This window comes from Lates calcarifer, linkage group LG5 (assembly GCF_001640805.2).
Source record: "Lates calcarifer isolate ASB-BC8 linkage group LG5, TLL_Latcal_v3, whole genome shotgun sequence".
Lineage (NCBI taxonomy): Eukaryota > Metazoa > Chordata > Actinopteri > Centropomidae > Lates > Lates calcarifer.
In genome coordinates this window covers 3,954,868-3,976,774 of record NC_066837.1, presented here as the reverse complement: position 1 = coordinate 3,976,774, position 21,907 = coordinate 3,954,868, and the positions used below count along the sequence as shown (strand labels likewise).

The following is a 21,907-nucleotide window of genomic DNA, read 5'->3' as shown; positions in this document are numbered from 1 at the left end:
ACCGTATGGATTTATTTTGAACTACAATCTTGCCTTTTGTGCATCATTATTGTCAGAATCTGTAGCTTATTAAGATGTCTGTATTTGAATTCGCACTGTCTGCATCCTGCTGTGACAGTACTCAGTGTATCTAATAATCTAATACCGATTGTTTTATCAGTTAAAGCAAGTGTGTATTTGTATTATGTACCTACATAAATTTTAGGCGTTGTTAGAGGCTATGTGAGAGGCTGTGTCAGGCATGAAGTGTGAGAAACACTGGAAACCTCTCTCATGGAAAATATTCCATGAAAGAGATGTTGTTTTTTTCCCTAACAGTGTCATTGTATGTTAACAGATTATAAAAAGGGGATAGTAATGAAAATGCAACTAAGATACAAAAATCCCAGACCATTCAATTATATATTTATCAGTATTTTCTTTATTTTTATTGGTTAAAATCAAACACATCAAAAACATACATTTGTACACAATCTTTTTCTTAATTCTTACCTTGCTTTTTTAAAACAGATTTCACAGAGGAACATCACACATTTCTAAGTCTACACTGTTGTACAGTATAAAGTATATATGTGCATATATACTTTGACAAATTTGGTCACATTTTTTGTTGCTGTATTTTTATAGTTAGTATTATTATTCCAAAATAAAAACATTTCCTTACCCTGAAAGCAACATAAAGGATGAGGCATGGATGGCCTCACCATATATCTTATCACAATAACACTCAACAGACCATAGATTTTCTTTCTTTCGTCTTTTCCTTTTTTATACAGAACTAGCATAATGCCCTAAAATAAAGCGTAATCTTTTGTTAAACACTATAATATACTGAATTATAGATTTACATGTATTTATAGAGAGATAGATGTTCTTTATTCTTTAAGAAAATGGAACAATGCATGTTCATAAATACTCAGGATGTTCAGGTTGCCTCATCTTTAGATGTACTGAGGTAAGGTGGAAAACAATAGATAACCTGCAGTTCTTCAGTACAGTATGTTGTCTGTAGGCCTGCTGATTTTGTGTCATTTGGAACGCTCTGTAATGGTGTCAAATGTTCGGTTTTATTCAAGGCTTACGTGCTTACGTGAAAAAATTCTATTAGCTGTACTTTCACCCTAAAGATGCCAAGAGTGAAAAACTGTGATCCTGTGCATGTTGGGTTTATATGTTCCCCTGTGATGGTTGGATTTTGCTTGGCAGTCAGCACTAAGGCAACAATTGAGGAGAGAAAAAGTGGGTTCTTCAGGGAAACAAGAAAACACAAACATCAACACATCAGTTTAAAAAAACAAACAAACAAAAACACACAAACAAACAAACAAACAACAAAAAAACAAAACAAAAAACACAGAGGACACTTTTCAACACACCCAGACACACTCCCATTTCACAGTTGAGGGGATTAGTTGCCAGTTATGCCACTATGCTGATGTCCTGTAATGCACCTCTATGGAGTTTTGTCAGCAGAAATTTGTTGTGTATTTGTCCAAAATCAATATGCTGTGGACCTGTGCTTGGATGTTTGTGTGTAGATATTTTGAACTAACACTGATCACAGACACTTTGCTGACTGATAGCAGACCTCAGAAGATGAAGGCAATGTGGTCACAAGCACTGATCTGCTACATTGTGACCATTTCTGCAAACACTTGACCTCCCTGTTGTTTCTCAACCCCTCAACTCTCCTTAATACTTCCAATTATATCCAATGTCCCTCCCATTGCACAGCCCCTTCCCATGAATGTCCTGAACCCTTTGCTGCTGTTCTGGCTGCAGACTCATACATGATTGACCACTTATCCCACCCCTTGCTTTTACCTGTCCTTCCCCAAAATCTGGAAAGTTGCCCAAAATTTCAGACATAGAGACAAATTCTGTTGTTTGTCCTACAGAAATAGAGTATTAAGTCCAATAACTGAACTGCCAAAGGAATTGTATACACTGTCTTCCCTCTGGTGAGGCTGATGCATCAGTTAAGCACATAATTTCAAGCATGTACAAATAAATACCAGTGGATCAAAACTGAAACAATACTGCACTGTTCTGACCCAGTGTTAGTGTTATTTATACTACTGTCGGGTTATTTACTCAAGATAAAATATAGTCACGCTCTTCTTAAACCTACATGTCACCATTTGTTACTGATTGTTAACATGTATCCTCTGCAGTTTTGAATGTCAAATGCATGTTTTGTACGACTAACACTACATTTGTAAGGGTTTTAGAGTAAAATCTGAACTTGTGTCTAACACTGGGTCAAAACTACCCACTGGTACTGGGTAAGATTAACTTAGTATTGCATTAGTTCAAAACTGACCCACAGAAACAATACAAACTGCTCTAAACAAGAAACTTTGGGCAACATCAACCAGATCCTCCCCACAACATATATACCACCATCTCAATAGTCCTGACGCTGGTAGCCTCCAGTGCCGTCAAAGGCCCCATCGTTGTTGGCCTGGCCCCCTCCTCCTCCTGGGCTCTCTAGGTCATCCCCTCCGAAGGAGGTATAGGGGGCTCCAGCTGCATCCTGGCTGGGGTCCGTGTATTCCTGGGAGAAAAGGGCTGAGTCGGCCCCCAGCTTGTACCTCTGGAAGGCCAGGAAGGACTGGCCCGCCTTGGATAGGTGATTGGAGATGGAGAAGGACAAGGAGGCAAAAAAAGGTGCATAGATGGTGATTGAAAGGTGCAGAGATAAATGTTGAAGCATAGATGGAGTAGTGTTAAAGCAGAGGGGGACAAGAGAGAAAAGAGAGAGAGAGAGGGAAACATTGATTAGTTGGCTGGAAAGCTTGTGAAGCATATTAGATAGAGTGAGTCATTCAGTCAGTCAGAGCAGGTTAGTTCTTCAGACAGTAGAGCAAAACAGGCTATTTATCCACTGCTCAGCTCCATAGTGAGGAACAAAATGCCACTACAGTCCACACTGAAATTCAAGTGAGTCTGTGTGCATTATTAAACAGCTGAGCCCCTGCCCTGTAAAACATCATAAATCTCTCTTTAGTCAATAATTAAAGATATTTTGAGATAACAGCATGCAGGAGCCAGATATCATGAGTATTCAGAGCAAACAAAGACACTCACACAGAGAAAGACAAAACCAGAGAGAGAGTTGAGCTGATTTAAGCTCCAAGTTCTGGGAAGTTTCATGGGGAAGTTTTATTTACTCAAGTGTCTCGACTGATCAGATGTTGCAGACAGACTGACTCTGCTTAAACAGTTTGACTCGTTCAGTTTGAATCACCAGTCTGTCTTTGGTCCATCACATGATAGCACATTTTACAGACCACACCCTGAATGTTTCAGATTTTTTGTTAATATGGATGTGGAACATTTTAATATGGTACTTTTGTAATAAAACGTATTCATGGCTCATCCAGTAAAGACTAATACTTCAGTTATATTGTTTTTAAAACTTACTACATAAACTATGAAATCAATCTCAAAAAGCTATTAAAAACACTAGTAATCTTTTTTCCATGTTTGGGCTGAGAGTTAGATGAGAAGACTGATACCACTTTAATTTCTGTCAGTGAAATATAAAGCCTCAGCCAGCAGCAAAGTTAGCTTAGTTTAGCATAAAAACACAGGGAGAAATGGCTAGCCTGGCTCTGTCCAAAGGTAACAAAATGAGCCTATTGTACCAGAATATCTAAAGGTCACTACATGACATGTTATATATCTTCAATATCTGGCACAAGGTCCTGCCACATCTGGAAGTCACTGTTTTTGGCAAAGGAATAGTCAGGCACCCATCTAGATAGGTGTTTTTCAGACTTTATGCGAAGCTAAGCTAATCAGATGCTGGTTTCAGCTTCATATTGAACATGCAGACATGGGAGTAGTATTGATCTTCTCATCTAACTGTCCGCCCAAATGTAAATAAATGCATTTCCCAAGATGTCCAACTTTGCCTTAAGTTATGGAGTCGAGGGCAGAGGATAAGGCTTTGAATGAAGCTTCAAAAACAAAATCCAAAAATTCAAAAAGAGTACAAAACTTTCACAACTCATTGAAAATTGTTACAGAGAAAAAAAAACCCCTCAATAAGTATGACTCTTCAGCAAAAAAAAACAAAAAAAAAAAACAAGAGATCAACCTTAGTGTAAACCTTTACATTAATGATGACAAAGGATGTGGTGGCCTGTCCTGTAAATTGAGACTGCACTTGTTTAAAGACTCCAGGTTTGGTGTTGAAGCCACAGCTGTAAAAAGTACACACATGTCATACAACTGGCTACCTCAGCAACAACTGCTGTGCAGCCTGCTTTGAGTATGAAGTAAAAACTGGACAAAAACCAAAACAGAAAACCACATGGCATAAAGTTTCTGCAAGTAAACATCTCTGAATTTAAGAACCAAATATTCAAACATTTAAAAATTCAGCTTGCATGCTTTTTTACTTATTTTTCTATCAAAATTTTGAAAAAGACATCTACATGAATAAGTAACATCAGTTTTTGGTTTAGGAGTATTTTAAAATTCCAGCAGGCAGGGAGCTCTTCTTCTAAGAAGGATTACAGGAACTGTAGTAGGTGTTCGAGGCAAATCTCAGCATTTGGCAATGTAACTGTTGAGTCATCGGTATTGATCAACTATTGACTCAACCCACCTGCACATGCATTATCATTATAATGTGCTTGAGTCAGGAAATAAGTTATTTCATTATGGTAAGCAAAACACTGAGCAAACATCTTACTGGCAACAGTGGTGGTGCAACCGTTCCTCTTACTGCTGGACTACAAATACACTCATTTCCAGCAGTATTTGATGTTACTGGGTGCCCTTAAACAAATGCAACCACAGTCAAGGAGTGTGTAGGACCAGCTGCAGAGGGTTAAGGTAACAGGGGGAGAAGACAGAGCAGAGTCAGACTAAAGGTTGATGAGGCTGAGGGGGGAACAGCTTGGTGTATTCCTCTTCAAATGACACATTCTTAAACTTCTCCATAGAGAAGAGAGCCTGGGCGCCCTGTTGGAACAACATGCACACACTCAGTGAGTTCACATGTACATTAACTTCAATTAAAATGTTCACACACATCCACACACCAACCAGAAAGCATACACCTTTATATAGCTCAATGGTTATACTGGCAAGCAGATGAAGGGAAAAGCGAATCACAATTTTAGGTGGTCACTCCCTTCTTAGGCCATCCACAGGACAGTACCAAACTTTAAATGAAAGTGTCCACCTAATGGCAGGTGTTATGTAATGCTGTGCTCCACTGTAGACCAGTGAGGTGTGGAGGGTCTTACCCAGGTGAAGATGGAGAAGAAGGAGAAGGTGATGGCTGCTCGGGCAGCATCACCTCCCTCCCTCAGTGGGTTGTCCTCATCCTTGGTCACCTGCCACTGGTTGGCCAAGAAGCAGAAACCCACAAACCACATGAAGGACCAGAATGCTAGGGAGAGAAAAATACAGAAACACTGTTACAATAATGATAAAGACGTTATAAGACACCACCTGTTGTATAGTGTTTTCTCTGTCTCTTCTTTTAGAGATAAACAGTAACCAAAAAGCAATGAAAGCATTGATAGTTCTTGCTGAGAGTTAAATGAAATCAATACCACTCTCATGACTCTGCTCAAAAAATTAAGCTCAAGCCAGCAGTTGGTTAGCTTAGCATAAAGACTGTAGAACAACGCTTCTAAATCTCTCTAATTAACACACAAAAAAGCACAAAAAACAGGCTAGCTATCTCCCCCTGCTTCCTTTGTGCTAAGCTAAGCTAACTGCATGCTGGCTCTTTTTTCATATTTAGCATACATCTAACTCTTGGAAAGAAAGCAAAAAAAAAAGAATATTTTCCCAATTGTCAAACTGTTTCCTTAATATAAATCCATTAAGAAACACTGATTTTTCCCACCAATTTTAGGGACAAACAGCGACAGGTTTTTAAAGGGTTTTTGTGTAGTTTTTCCTCTCATGTGAATCAAGGGTCAAAGGACGGAAAGGGTTGTACGCTGTATATATTGTAAACCCTCTAAGCTTTTAATTTAACTTTCTATCATTAGTGTAACAGTGAAGAAGACTATGAAGACAATCAACTGAAAACAAGAGACCCATCTCATCCACTGCAGCTGGAAGTGTGGCAGTGAGGGAGGAAACAGATCAAGCTTAATTAGAAACACCCAGGTCCGATCAGGATTTGTACCATGTACATGGACAGGTACCATCTGTTCCCTTGCTTCAGTAAGATACAAAGCATCTCATAACATAGACATGGCTGGAGACAGAGAGAAGGTGTGTGAGTGATGAAAACATGGAAGGAGAATCATGTCTATGACAGGAATGGCCTCATTACCCGACTCAGCACTTGACTAGCTTGTCATCGTGTCTGCAGCAGAGAAGGAGAGGAAGCCACTGTCAGAGACACCAAAGGACAATGTCTCAGAGCCTCGTTAGCACCAGAAGAGTACTCCTCTACTTATTATCCCTCTCACATCTCCTCTCCTTTTGTTGTGATGATAACCTAACTATGTATGCCATTTTTCCCAGACTAAAAAGAGTGCTCACATTTTCTCTGTGGGGTATTTTGGTGCTTTTGATCAGCTGGAAAAAAACTGTGATAACCTAAGAAGCCAAGCAAACCATGACCCCCTGGCCCAGAACACTGTTTTATAGGAGCACAACAATGTTATTACTTGTGTGAAATAATAGGACTATATGAGTGTGGAAGAGCATGTGCTGCTCATTCTGCCTAGTCAACATTTCCTCTTATTTTTAAAAAACTTTTGTAACGAAAAAAACATTCTTGCTTTGCATGACTATGCTCAAAAAGTTTAGACTTATTTCAAATCGAAACTCATCAAATATAAAGAAACATTTTACTTTAACAGAGATAAGCTAAGATGACAGTAATGTATTTAAGGTATATGTAGATAATGTCTTTACCTGACACCCCGATATCAGCCAGCACAGCCTTCTTGCGGTCTTTGACGCTGCTGATCTGGGGGAAGTATACGTCCAGAGCCAGGAAAGCTATGCAGCAGAGAAAGGCCATGGAGCCCATAAAGACGCCATAATTACAGGCGTTCTGGTTGTGGTTGAAGATGCAATGCTCCTCCCCTTCTTTAGGGCGGTTGATGTAGCCCTCATTGGCGATGCAGCCAAAGATCACGATGGAGAAGAGCTGCAGAGAAGAAGAAAAGATGGGGTTGGGCTGTGAGAGAAGAATAAGGTAGCCCTGTGTAGACCACAGTACTGTCAGGAAAGGGCAGAATATGGTACTAAAAGACCCACACCTACCATTTTTAAGAGCATGTACCAGCACCTGCATCACTTTCACTCCACAAATCAGCACAAACTAGCAACTGTGCTTTGACTACTTCTGTCTGTTCAGCACATCTGCTGTGTGCTACAGACAACTGATGCATTCATTCATTGTCTTAATTGGCTTTACTACAGTTTTACAAGTTTTACTGTGGTGCGTTTTTTATACATCAAGTAAATGTTGGTGTTAATGTGTATATCATTACATTAATTACCATTGTACATCCTATTTTTTCTTGTACTTTCATAATGACTGATTGCTCCTGAACACATATTGCTTATTAAGAGAATGAGAAAATATTCCTGCACCACCACCTCAACCCACTTCTCCACTTGCATGTTTTGTAATAATTCATAAAAGCCCTTTACAGCCCAAAAGAATACCACCTGCTGTAGTCAGATGGTATATTTAGACTGCCTGGGTAATTTATGAATAAGAAAACACTTCAGCATGACGCTCTCAGCCCATAATGTCACGACAACCCTGCAGGGGAGTTTCATGAATAATCCCTCATGTCTTTTTCAAACAGTTTTGTCCAATGTGCCTCTGGGTTTTCTCTGAAAATATGGAGTTTGACTGTGGAAAAATTAGCCTTTCTCTGCTGTACTGGAATTTAGTATGACAGCTACTCAACACACAATGATATGAATAATATATATTCATGTTTAGTGAAAATCTAATGAAATTACAGACAGCGTATTAAAATTTTTAAAAAACACTTCCATCATCTTCTGGTAAGGGAAATTACCCCTCCAATAACTGCACTTTGTTCAGATAATTGCAAATGTTACTGCCCCTGTACTGGTTGTCTTTTCTGCCCAGCGACAGTGGATGCAAACTCTGGTACCTACCTTTGGTGCAATGATGTGACTTATGCATTATCCCTACTAAACAAAGAGTAAGTAAAACTAAATTCCCTACTTTTTACAGATCACTCAACCTTGTCTTGTTGTGCTATCAATCATTTCAAAAAAAGCATCTTTAACCTTTTTTGCACCTCACACCTCCGCCAAATATTGGAGTATCATGTAATATTCTGAATGGTACCACAGATGCACTGCATACCAGCATCATGTCTTTGAATGCCAGATAATGTTGGATGTCTACATCCACTTGTTAGCTAAATCAGCACAGCAAAGAGCACACACAGGGTATTTCTCCTCTTCTTCAACAGAATCAGATATCTTCTGAACCATCTGTCTTTTTTCATGGAGGAAAAATTCAACATTTTGGGAAATAAGAATAAGATTAAAGTGAGAAGATGAATACCACTTTCATCTATCTGTTCAATTAAAGGCTACAGCCAGCAAAGCATAAAGACTGGAAACAGAGGGAGATGGTTATGGTCTATTCAAAGGTAACAAAATCCTCATTTACACTTCAGTTTTTGTAGGAGTTAAACAAACAAGATATAACACATCAATTTGAGAATAAGGTATAAGATATAATTTATTATTATTATTTTTATTAACTTTTTACCAAGTGATCCTCTAATCTTGGACAGGCTTTGTGTTGAGTTACCTTTAACATAATAACATTTATGATACTAAGGAGGAGGGACAACAACAGTGACATAATGGAGTCAATGAAAGGAGGCTACTATGATAGCATCTGATCCCTCGCTCCTTCACGCTCCTCTGCATTCCTCTCCTTTCATCCTCTCTCCTCTGCCCTTTCTTTTATGTTCTCCTCTCCTGTCTGCCTGTGCCTGGAGGAGCGGAGACACAAAGAGCTACAAAATGGAGTCAATAACATGAGCAGGTTACTAAGACACCATCTAATCCCTCTCTCCTCTCCCTCCTCTCCCCCTCCCCTCCTCTCCTCTCCCCTCCCCCTCCCTCTCCTCTCCTCTCCTCTCCTCTCCTCTCAGCACAGTATCATAGAAACACCCTTTCTGAGGTCAACATGATATGATGAATATCAATATGAGACCACATACACATACAAACACCCACAGTCTTAGTATTCCACCCTGCAGTGCAGTGTAGCAGTCTACTTTGTACTTCCAATGATAACAGCGGATCAGACAACTCCATCCAACTGACAAACCCTCAGACCAAACCTCCAGGGACTGAGTTCAGTCTGGATAAGGCCGAGGCTGAGTGTGTTTATGTTTGCCTGCAGTCTGTGTGTGGATTTTGCTGTGGTGAGTGACGGATTCTGAATATGTGTGTGTGTGTGTGTGTGTGTGTGTATGCACTTGAGAGACACAGAAAGCTAGAAGTGAACCTTGGGTTGCTGGATAGTTTACCCAGCTGTTGTGTCTGTATTTGTGTGATAAATGACAGCGATATAAAGGGAGAACACACAATAGACTGTACTTTCACTGACAGCCCTGACCACAAAGGCCAACAACCAGGCCGGGCGGAGACAGAGATGTCAGTCAGGACGGGGATTACAGCATAGTTTTTCTCTTTCACTCTTTCCTTCTTTATCTGCTCTCAAGCCCTTCAGTTTATTTCCACTGTCTGCTCCACGCTTGGGAAACCACATTTTCACTGCTGACATCGAGAGCTCAACATCTAAAGTGCCAGCCGAAGCAGAATATAACTCTTAAATGTACTTGACACAGACTTTATTTAAAGTCTAAGATTTTGAGATTGAATCAATTTGACTGTGTGAGGCAAAAACAAAAAACACAAAAGAGTCACCTTGCTTTGTTTTTGTGTTACTCTTCAAAGGAATCCCCCATTGTCCATGCCCTGTTTTATCCCAGTCCTGCCCCAGTTAACACCAGTATGTGTGTGACTGTAATCCCCCCTCTAAGACTTTGTATATGAGAACAAAGAACCTTTATACCTAATGTTTTTTTTGTTTTTTTTTTTTTTTGAATTTTTTGAATTTCTATCTGTAGGTATATTTATAATGTATTTTATTGTTTGGAGCATCATCAGCAATGATCTGTGATGATGACAGAAAGAATATTATGAGAACATGAATGAATGTATATCTTAGTCTTGTTTATTGTTAATGAAGAATTAATTAATAAAGGAGGATTTTAGGAGACAGGATTGAAATATTATTTCTGATGTAACAGAGTTTACGAACCATTAGTATTTGATAAAAATTTGCATTCTGTACAAAGCTATTCAGAGCCTTTTCACCAAAAGTGTAATCTAACTTGTGCATATTTATTTTAATTCTGTTCATGTAAATGAGTTCAAGTGACAACAAAAACTTTCCATTTAAACATACAGTATTTAAGAGTATGAAGGAGTGACCTTCTCTATCACATCTTGGAGATTATGTATCATAATGCAAAATGTCGTTTGCATTAATCAGCAATAACACACCTGAGTCTGTGTGTTATGATTTACTGTGTGTGGTAATATATGTCCATTTTGTGCTATTACATTGTTAAAATAGGATTTATTCCCTCTTCAAAGACAAACTGAATGCTGATCTTTAGCCTTCTACAGCATGTAGAGAGGAACCACAAGTTGGCATTTGTAGTCTGCGTCTTGATGACAAACTGGAACAGTATGTTAGCAAGCATGCACAACCTTTCTGTTTCCTTCACCCTCCCTCCTTCCCCTTTATGCCTCTCTGCTCTCTGGTCCATTTCTAGCCTCAATGTACTCCTCTCTCCATGAAACGAAGGAATGTGTGGAGGAGGATAGTAACACCTCAATCCCCTCCTTCATCTACCTGTGGTCTTTTTCATTAAGGAGAAAGACGATGAAGAGATGGAGGGATTGCAGAGGGGATGAGTGGAGGAAAGTGTTGGGGGCAGAAGGGGTATGGAGGCGGTGCTATTTTTAGACCGGCTGCATCATCGCTCCTTCCCTCCCCCTCGTATTCTCCCATCTCCCCTCGTTACTGGCCCTGCCTCTGCCCACGAGTGTTCTTGAGAAAAATGAGCGCACTCCGACACACACACACACACACACACACACACACACGGTTTGTCCACTGCTTCACATGCCTGGCTTACTTTAAGATTCAGGTCAGAAAACACAAAGTCACACACACATGCATGAACATGCGCGCACACGGTCAATCACATGATGTCGCTGGGATGTCAGAACGCTCTGTCAGCTCAGAATAGTCACGTAATAAACCCATGTTAAACACACATATACTAAGAAGAAAACTGGCCTGTGGGCTTATTGTGCTTACTCCTTCTCTTTAGTCTTTAGAAAATAACTGTCTTCTCCTTTCAGTTTATATCTCCTTTCCTCCAACAGACACAGACATTCTGGATTTGTGGTTCGGTATGTAGCACCTTGGAGGAATTGTAGTGTATTCTCCTATATATTACATATTGCTGCACCGGTGGAATGTTTTTTGGAATTTTTCTTAACATATTAAGGTTTACTACCCAGTTATGTAATTGTAACTGTGTATATATCTATCATGGTATTTATATTGGGGTTTATTAAGATTTTTTTCATAAGAACTTTTTTTCACAATATTTAAATGCAGACTGTTCCTCCAGTTGCAGATGCCTTCCCTAGAATGTTTCCATGCCAAACTTTTTCTAGATGTCCCAGTCAGATTTGGAGAGTAATGAACTCACTCAAACTCATTTAAAAGACTGTTTCAAACAAAGCAATAAAACCAAAGCTATCAAAAATGTTTCAAATAGTCTCATGACCAACACAGTGAACCAGACAACTCACACAATCCCTATATCCATGATTTCATTTTGAGCATTCATTCATTTTAAGTCTTTTAACTTACTCGGTTCAGCTATTGGATTTCTTTCTGATTTACTGAATGAAGAGACATTTGAAATGTTCTTCTCTCTCTAGTCATGCTGGAGAGTCTCTAATGGCTGTGATCTATGTTAGGAAAAACTAATGCTAATGAATGCTAGCACTAACCACTTAAGGATGTTAACAGGTGACTATTAGGCTGCTACTACTGTTAGTGATGCATTTCATATTCTAATTTAATATATATTATATTATATATTATAATTCTTTTTGAACTGTAACATATTCTGCTTAGTCACAGTTCCTGTTGGTCTGCAGACATGAACATGATCTACATGTTGTGTGTCTCTCGCTGGTTTTGATTTGGATGCAGAAGGCAGTTTGTTAGTTTCTGTAACAAGGACAGCAGGACCTGCAGGGCCACTAGTTTTTAGTGATGTGACATAGTTTGGTTTTCTGATGCTCCCCTGAGAAACTCCACTGGGAAATAAACTCACCACCAGGGACCTTCTTTCTCTACAGTATGTGCCTCTAATTTCCACACTCTCTTTTTCTCTGCTTGCTCCGGTCACACAAACACCAGGCACACAAATATCCTTACTTGAAATAAGAATTGGTTTTGGCATGACCTAGTTTGTTGGGTTTGAAAGCACACATCGTCTTCAGGGTCACAATTATATTTGCTGTCATGTGGCAGGGGGCAGATTGAATTACGGAGCTTTTCCTCCGGCTGCCAGCAGAAATCCAGCCGGGTTTGAGATGGCTGGAGCTGGAGCACGTCCTTCATATGCATATAAACTGTACATTGCAAGGTGTAACAGTCACTGTTCTGCTTTGTCTGTCTTTCAAAGTACACATTTTTACTTAGGCATACTTAATAAACAAAAGTACACAAAAATGTGCAAAAACAAAATGTGAACTCACTGCACCTAAACATTCTTCACTTGCTTAGGAGCCATGAAAAGTGGAGCATGTGATATGTTTCATATATGACTCTCCTTCGCACCCTCCCCCATTTTTTGTAGATATGTAACTTCTTTAGATGTGTGTGTGTGTGTGTGTGTTCCCTTGCCCCTCTGATCTGTAGACAGATCACAAGGCTTCTGAAGGTGATGAAAGCAGGCACTGTGAAGAACACCACGTGGGTTCCTGATCTTGTGACCATCAGAGGGTCACTTCCAAATTGCACATTAAGTATGCCGATTGCCAGAACTATGTGTGTGTGTATATGCTTGTGAAACTGTGTGCATGTCTGCATGACTGCATGTGCTTCCTCCAGAATCTTCCTTTCTCTCTGTTGCTATTTTTCTCTTTCTACCTTTCTTACTTTGCATCTATATTTTTCTTGTGTTTTTCTAAATTTAAATCTGAATGTCTTCTTTCTGTGGATTGCTATACGCAACACACACACATGCAACACACACACAGCAAACAGCCATGTCAGCCACTAGGTAGGCCTAAATCATTTCAGTCCAGTCTGGCTTGTTGTGAATGATTTAGAACTGCTGTTGTGCTAGCTGAAAGGCCTTCTGGATCCATTGTAAAGACCAGACAATTGAGCTGGGCCTCATATCACCCTGGTATTCACACTGTACCTCACACAAAATCCTGTATTAGAAATAACCACACACACACATACAGAGGGACACAGCAGACCATGGCCTAGCACTGCATTTTGTCCAGGCCTTTGTGACTGCAGCCATAAAAAGAAATACTGAAAAAGTAGACTTAGTCTTCCTCTCTGTTGCCTCATTGATTGATTTACCAGGTAAAATGATTTTCACCTTAAAATTCATGAAGCAAACTGACAGATTTTTCATGACACTGTGAATCCAATCCATGATCAGTTTTAACAAGAGATTTCAGCTCAGATTTGCACTGAGCTCTCTTAAGTTGTTTTTAATGAATCTGTCTTTGTTTAACGAATGGACAGAATAAGAGAGAGTGCTGCACTAACATATATGAATTAAACACCTTGTTCAATAATTATTTAAAGCGGTTTATTGGTATTATCAAATAATACCAAATAATTTTGCCAAATAAAAAATTATTTCAGGAAAAAATTATTTACTTTGACCGAAATAAGTGGTTGAAATTCATATTTCTGGCATGTCTACTTTTAGTTCATACATGTAATGTAAGATTAGGTTTAGTTTTAGGTTTAGGTTTAAGTTTTATCTAAGTTTTGTATAAGGCTGAGCAATGATTTGCTTAAAGTTAAGTTCAACACACAGACGTGTGCATCATGGAAAGTTGTGTTGTTTGTAGGTGCTATGAAATAAGGCAGTGGTGCATTCTGACGAGTATGCACACAAGATGATGCTATGGGAAGCAATGGATACATAGAAAACAGCTGGTGCATCACATGTTGGACAGGAAAATGGCACACTGTTTCGGACAGTCTCTTCTAGAGGGCACTTATGGCATCGCACTCATTTCTACAAACAAAAAGAGACAGAAGTACTGGTAGTTGTGTGAGGAATGAAAACAGATAGCTTGAGAGAGACTGACTAATAAAATCACCATTCTCAGAACTCTTGAGCCCCTGATCCACTTCGATCACTAATCTCACACTCCATAGTTCACACCACACAATTGTGATATGAGGATTTCAAGCTTTTGTTGCATCCGCAATAAGTCACACTAGATATGAACATCTGCTAAATCTCTCTCTCTGCCCAGCATTATGTTACATTCATCACTGACGGACAACAAAGCTGTACATGACAGAGAAGTAGGAAACACAGAAAATTTGTTTTTGATCTGCTGTCAAATGCAAACAAAACCAAAATGACAGAGAATGACTGCAGTGAATGATCAGCAACTCTTACTTGTGAAAAGATAAAGATTTAACAGAGAAAAGTGATGTTCGCTGCAAGTCAACAGTGAGTTAAATGGACTACTGAATAACACAGGATCACGGCTGGCAGATATCATATACTATGTATGTGTGTTAGGGTGTGTGTGGGCTTATTGTCTGCTGCAGCACACTGGCCTGGACTGGGGATACCTGATTGCTGCTGTCACCATGGCAGCGGCTGCTCACGTAATGAGAGTGAGAGTGAGAGAGAGAGAGAGAGAGAGAGGAGACCTTGTCAAAGTACAATTCAAGGAGAGCCACTGCAGTACCAAGGATAGACAATGAGACAGACAGACGTAATCACAAGTCCAGGACACAGCGACACACACATCCACACATCTAGATTCTGTTCTACCCACTAACTCATTCGCACACACCCTGCTCTCCTCAATATGCCTCTGTTTTTTATTTATTTATTATCCCTCTCCATTGAATTTGGGAGGCAGTTAGCGAGAACATGATCAGATGAGTCCAGGAAACAAGGCTACATCGCTGTAAGGAAACAGACGGTTCCTCAATCTTGTAAAGCCAAGCATAACAGAATCAAGTGAGAGTAGATGTGCAATCTGGACTGGAGCTCATTCAGTTACTTATACATGTCTTCTTAACTAGTGTGACAGATCCATTATGCTTAAAGAGCAGTTTCACTGTATGTTATACAACAACATCTTCAGCAGACACATCTGACCAATGAGCACGGTGAATGTTCTCACATGGCTTTTATTGATGCAAGTTGTCCAACTCATCCACTGATTTGGACACAGCAAACACTCTGCAGGTTTGAAGTTTTAGCCCATTCACTATAAAGTGCATGCTCTTTATATCATACCTGACCATTCTGCAAACTACACAGCTCCATATATTACAACTGAACTGCATTCTGTTGGAACCTTTACTTCGTGGCCCACTGTATAAATGTGCTAACTTGCCATTGTACTGGGTGCAACTTAGTCAGTCAAGCACACTCTCTGTGTCTGTAACCTCACTGATAATATACGCTTTAACACCTAACCCAGCAAACATCTACAAAACATTTTGAAAGATTTATTCAGAGAGTCTATGTTAATCACAGTGTTACATTATCATTATCATGATCACAGAGCAGGCTTTCTGAAGCAAACTCTACTTAAACTGCACTGAAAATGGGCAGTTAGAGAGGTCAGGTAAATAGGGAGCTAAAACATGCAAATACACTGGTGTGGTGATTTAGATGATGCCTACTATTCCTTCCCTGTATTAACAAGACCAGACATACTCAGCAGTAGGAAGCTCAGATTCTGAGGTCGGTAACATCCTCCCATCAGCGATTTGCATGTGTAGTGACTAACACCTGAAGGATTTTTTTGCTGCGCAACAACACTCGTACAACTCACTGCATCTGAACCTGTCCTGCCAACATCTGCTGTGGAGTTTGTGGAGCTCTACTATGGAGGACCCAGCTGGCTGCACACACATTTCTATCCAAGGGAAAGACCCTTTAACTAAAACCACAGTGTCTGGATCAGATTTATATTCTTCTAATGAAGCAGTGCAAACTCAGATCAACAAAATACAAAGTAAAACAAATGTATTTTACTTAAGCCAGAGGGAAAACCATATGACATCATATCTTTTGTATTAACATTCATAAATAAGAGCATCAACTTGTTTATCACAATGGCATGTTGAGGGAGTTACTGACACTGACCAGCCAAATGCCAAAATGTTATTAACAGTCCTATCTGACAGACAGTTGGGTGTCCCTCTAGGATCATCCACAAATGCTTAATGCAAAAGTAAAGGTAGGCTTACTTAGTTAACCAAAAATCTACAGGCATATACAGCATGTGTTCACACCATGACTACTGCAAGCACATAAAGCTCCATATACAATGCAAACATGCAGCCTGTGTCTTAAAATAACTTGTAAACTGTGTCTGAATTCTGACGTGTGGGCACTAACAAACTTTGTGTGTTTGTGTGTGTGTGTGTTCCACATGGAGATGACAGAATGTGCTGCGCTGCAGTCTCTGTGTTTGTGTTGCTAATATCAAATAGTTACTCACCAATTACAAAATCTCTTGACCTCTGAAATGCTAATCACCGTCACAGCTAGATTTGAAATGTTAACTCATGTTACTTATGTAATAGTATTTCAGAGGAAGAGAAAATAGCAGAACAGTAGTTTTCTTCAGAAACTCACAGTCAGTTTGTTATACATCTGCTGTGAAATGTTGCTTGTGTTAAAAGTCAAGAATCTTATGGAGAACAGAGAATCAACTGATGAATTATAAGATGCAGGAGAATCCTATTACCGTCTGCATGTGGTGTAGCGGTTGTTGTCTCAGATTACAGATACTGTCATTAAGAAAGTAAGCAAATATTTCATTTAACCCTCTTACCCTTTCAAAGAAAACCACACACACGCAGCAAATATCACTTTCTTTTTTTGCGTTCAAGCAGAGTTAAATGGGGAACTTTGATCTGCAAATTTACCTGGTGGGCTGACAGAAACGCTGCTTTGGACATGTTGACTTCCAAAAGTAAAAATGCTTCTTAAGCAGAGTCACGCACAAAGTGGAACTAAACACTACATTTAGGTGCATAATGATTTGATAGATGTTTTAAGTTGCCCAGGCAATAACCCTAGTCCTTGAACAGCAACAGAATTTAAGTAACTACGCCCCAAGCAAAAAAGGCAAGGATCTGAGCTTCAGAAGTAATGCTCTTTTAAATACAGATCAAAAGAAGAACCATGGGCAAAAGGATGTCGTATCAGCTTGGAGAGTCAGGCTGAGCATGTTTATTCTAATTCAAAAAATACATTCCTTTTTTTTAATTTAGAAAACTATTACACACAAGGTGCACTCCCTCCATCTGTCACTGTTTTCACTGTTCCTCTCCCCTCCATCCATCACGCATCATTATAGACATACTGGACTGACTCCCTGAGGCTGATACACACACAAACACACACACACACACACGCACACACTCATTATCACCTCCACATACAGCCCTTCCCAGTCAGAAGAAGTGGGAAATAGGGGGAGAGAAATCATCATTCAGAAACTGCTCTCTCTCTCTCTACTACTCTCACATCTATCCATTCCTGCCTGTCTCCCCCTTTCTAACACACACAGACACACACAAACACAACACTCCCCATCACCAAATGTTTAAAGTGCTGATAGTTTCCTCCCCCACAGTCTACGGCAGACTGAGTATTAGCACCATCACACAAAACATCACAACTCAGGCTGTGGCTGTTACTATGGAGACATGTTGTTGCTCTGGCGACACCTAAGGGGCAGGGCATCTGACGAGGGCCCATGAAAAAGACACTCTGGACCTGGATATGCGCAGGTTTGTATTTTCATCCACATATTTCTCAAATTCTGATGCTGATGTGTAAAAATGAACAGACATTTAGTCAAACTTCTAATGTTAAATACCACAAGTGGAGCATTAGTGCTGTAACAATTTGTGGATTAATCAATTAGTCAAAAAATAATAAATTAATAAACAATATTGTTCATGATGATCATGATCGTTTAAGCTATCAATCAAGAAAATACACAAAATATTTGCTGGTTTCAGCTGGTAAAATGTGAGATTTGCTTCATTTCTCTGTTTAATATTGTTGAATGTTTTAGAGTTTTTGACAGTTGGCTGCATAAAACAAGCTATCTGAAGATGTAACTCTGGACTCTGCACGGGGAATACTAAATTACAAAGGCCTTTTTCACATTTTTTTGGTATTTTATAACTTCAGTAACTAAATTATTAAATTATATATACATATATATAAATACTAAATTATATATATATGCAATCTCAACACTGTAATGAGCTCTTGAGTAGATATTAACTCATACATGTCATACAGCTTGAAAAGTCAAACAAATGTGTAAACATACTGTACATAAACAATACCCTCATTGACTGAGAGATGTAGTATTTCACAAAATGCCTTTCTCAGCACCAAAAACTATTCAAATCACACACATATATATCATACAAAGTTTATGGAAAATGAGAGGTGTGGCCATTGCCTTTACTAGGTACCTCAAAATAAAATACAAAATACTTAATCATTTCAATATAACCCATAACTAATGGAATATACAACACCACTTCCAAACTCAGAAATCTAAATTTGGTGCTTTCACGACTATGAGCTCTCTCATGGTTCACTGAATGGCCACATGACTTGTCCTCACAACAGCTACAGAGCTGAGGAGTTACCACGCTCACAACCTATTTTGCACACTTCTTTCATGTGCTTTAGATTTGAATGATACAGTTCATGTTTTAAGGTTTCATTTGGTATCAGTCATTTTTATCACATTAGTCACAAGGGACTGAAACAGAGCCACAGTATGATGTGCTTAATGGTCTACTGAGATTTTTTTCTCTTACTAGAAGAACTAAGAACTACATTTACCACCAAACACAAATGTTGCCCATACTAATCATTAGTCTTGATTACAAGGTGACTTGGGAAGCAGTTTCAAAGTGGATCAGTCCTTATGGCCCAGTGTTTTCAACAACTGGCAAACCTGTATAAAGTGCTCCTTCACAGGACAGGACAACCACACGGGTCCAATCCAGTCTTGTGCAAGGACATGCAGACACAGACACAGTCCTATAAATAAGAAATAATCCCAACTGTGCGACTTTCTGCAGTAAAGTGAGGAGACTAAAAAGACTGGCCTTCCTTTAGTTTCTTATGCTTCAATTTACAGAATATGCTGGATGTTGTATTTAGCAGGATCATGCTTGAAACAGGATCAATGATCACTGATCAGAATCTTGAAAAGTGTATTCTTAAAACTATATTTGACAAAAACATCACTTGATATAGTAACATTTTTATTTCATGTCAAAGTATGACAAACTAATTTTTGTGGATACTTTTGCACCTATAAAGTCACTTTTATCCGCAAGGAGCAGATAAATGAGAAATCACCCTGTTCTACATCCTGGAAAAGAAACTGACCTTTGGTGTAATTTATTTAACTGGAAATATAAGATAGACACTGGAAAGGAGTGGCAGAGTTCTGCTTAATAGTCCCTCAATGGAGGAAATCTTACAGCTTATACTATATCTATCTCTCCAACTTTTAAATGTATGTTTGTATTCCTTGTCCCAGCTGAAGGTGATGTTAGGCATAAAAATGCAAATGTAGGTGGAAAGATACCAAGCAAAGACATTCATTCAAAGTTCATTGCAAACATAATCTGATAAAATGCCACTTGGGAGTGGAGTGGAGTTTTGGAGACGCTGGGGACTTTTGTTCCCATCTGTTCAGTATGCTCCCTAAAAGTGATCGCTTTCTGTTGCTACTTCTTTTCTCTCCCTTGGAAAGAAAACGGTGGGCAGTTTTAAAGAAATTATGAAATATTTGTTATGAAGTCTTGTGTGTGTGTGTGTGTGTGTGTGTGTGTGTGTGTAATCTCACTCCACTCATTAGAAAACATTTGTGGATGATTAATACTTTATCTAAAGACAGTAAATTATAAGGGCCCTTGAGATGAGGACCCTTTCTAGGCCCTAGATCAGCTCACTGTGTAAAAACTCACTTTTGAGCAGCAGAAACATACAATAGGAATGCTATAAAACATATTATTATTATTATTGTATGAAATACTTATTATATTACAAATAAGGAGGGCTGTTGCTAGGCAAGTCCTCTTCAATCCCTCGAGGAATTTATAATTTTCCACTTTGATATGAAGCCATTCTGGGCCCTTAAAAGCCTTAATAAAGAAATAAAAAGAAGGTCATTCAAATCCCATTTTCACACACTATGCACAAGTAATAATGTCATTTGAGGCTGGCCTTTGTAGCCACTCTTGCCTACTGATAAGAAACAAACTTATTTTTCATTTTTCTGTCTCTTACTGTCACTCACCCAAGACACTATGCGGAGAATGGTCTGAGGCTGCTGGAAGAAGGTGACGGGGTCGAAGGCTCCTCCGGCTTTCCCGGCTCCGTATGCCTGCATCCCCTCCATGGTCCTCCTCCTCTCTGGACAGCCTCCTCTCTGGTCCTCCTCTCCTCCCCGCTGCTGGTGCAAAGGCTCAGGGTGTGTAGAGCACCGGGCAACCGACACGGAAAATCCCCGAATCTGCCTCCTGCTACTACTACCTCTACTGCTGCTGCTGTAAGGATGGTTGCACGTCTCTCCCTGGCTCCTTGGCGCACAGCCTCTCCTGTTCTCTCCTGTTGTTGTTTTTAATTTAACCTCTAAATTCCCTGTTGTCCTCTTCGGTGTCCGGGCGGAGGAAGCTGTATGCCAGTGTTTTGATGATGCTTTCTCCCTCCCTCTCAGCGCAGGGGCCGGTGGCGAACACGTGAACGCGCATCCGTTGTCACGCCTCGGACGGAGCACTCCTCATCTAAAACACACTTGTAAAAATCACGTAGCGAGCACGCGCGCGAATTTATAAAGGGCGCGCGCTTGTGCTCACAGGTTTGCCATAAGGAGTCACGCGCTTTCCTATTTGCCTAAAGCCGCCCCCCTCCCAAAAAAAAAGACGGACACGAGGAAGACAAGTTGATTCAATCAGTACGTGATAATTACAGAGGCTCAGTTACATAAGTGATAAGTGTGCTAAGGAAAGATTAGATTTTGTTCTAAAGCGAAAAATATTGACTCAGGATATTGATCTTTGTCTGAAAACCGATGTAACAGTCAGATTATAAATTTGAACGAGATACGGTAATGTTAAAACACCACAAAGATTCTAAGTCGATGTCGAAAATAAGTGATTTGTGAAGCCGAGGTAGGAAATATCGCTCTCTAGTGGTCTCACTGGGGTTTGCTTTTAAAACTTCAGGTCCTTCTAACCATTACTTCGCCTTTCAGGCAGTTCTTATTAACACAATGTGTACCCTACCGTGCAACGGTGCCCGACCAACAAGCTTAAATACTAAAGGGTAATATTTAGTTTGGCGTTATGGTTGGAGTTTGGATACGCCAATCCTATCACCAGTTTAAAGAAGAGTTGCCTGACAGACACAAACATGGGCAAAATACCCCAAAGTAAGAACTTTTTTACGTCCTCGCCACCAGCCAATGACAGCACAGCAACCTGATGTACGTGCTCGCAGGCTCGACC

The 21,907-nt window shown here is 39.6% G+C and overlaps 1 protein-coding gene across 2 annotated transcripts; it reads right to left on the bottom strand.

Moving 5' to 3' along the window:
• Positions 1-398: 398 nt before the first annotated feature.
• Positions 399-21,554, bottom strand: LOC108889063 (synaptogyrin-1). 2 transcript variants are annotated; one of them, XM_018685361.2, is made up of 4 exons: positions 20,698-21,553; positions 6,904-7,141; positions 5,265-5,410; positions 399-2,623 (listed from the first exon to the last, which is right to left on the bottom strand). In XM_018685361.2, exons 1-4 carry the CDS (start codon positions 20,797-20,799, stop codon positions 2,408-2,410), a joined length of 702 nt encoding a protein of 233 aa, XP_018540877.1. In that variant the 5' UTR covers positions 20,800-21,553; the 3' UTR covers positions 399-2,407. The 2 variants fall into 2 exon arrangements, with proteins under 2 accessions (XP_018540877.1, XP_018540878.1); XM_018685362.2 differs by lacking the exon at positions 399-2,623 and adding an exon at positions 3,125-4,977 and having other exon boundaries at positions 20,698-21,554.
• Between the last annotated feature and the right edge of the window lie 353 nt (positions 21,555-21,907).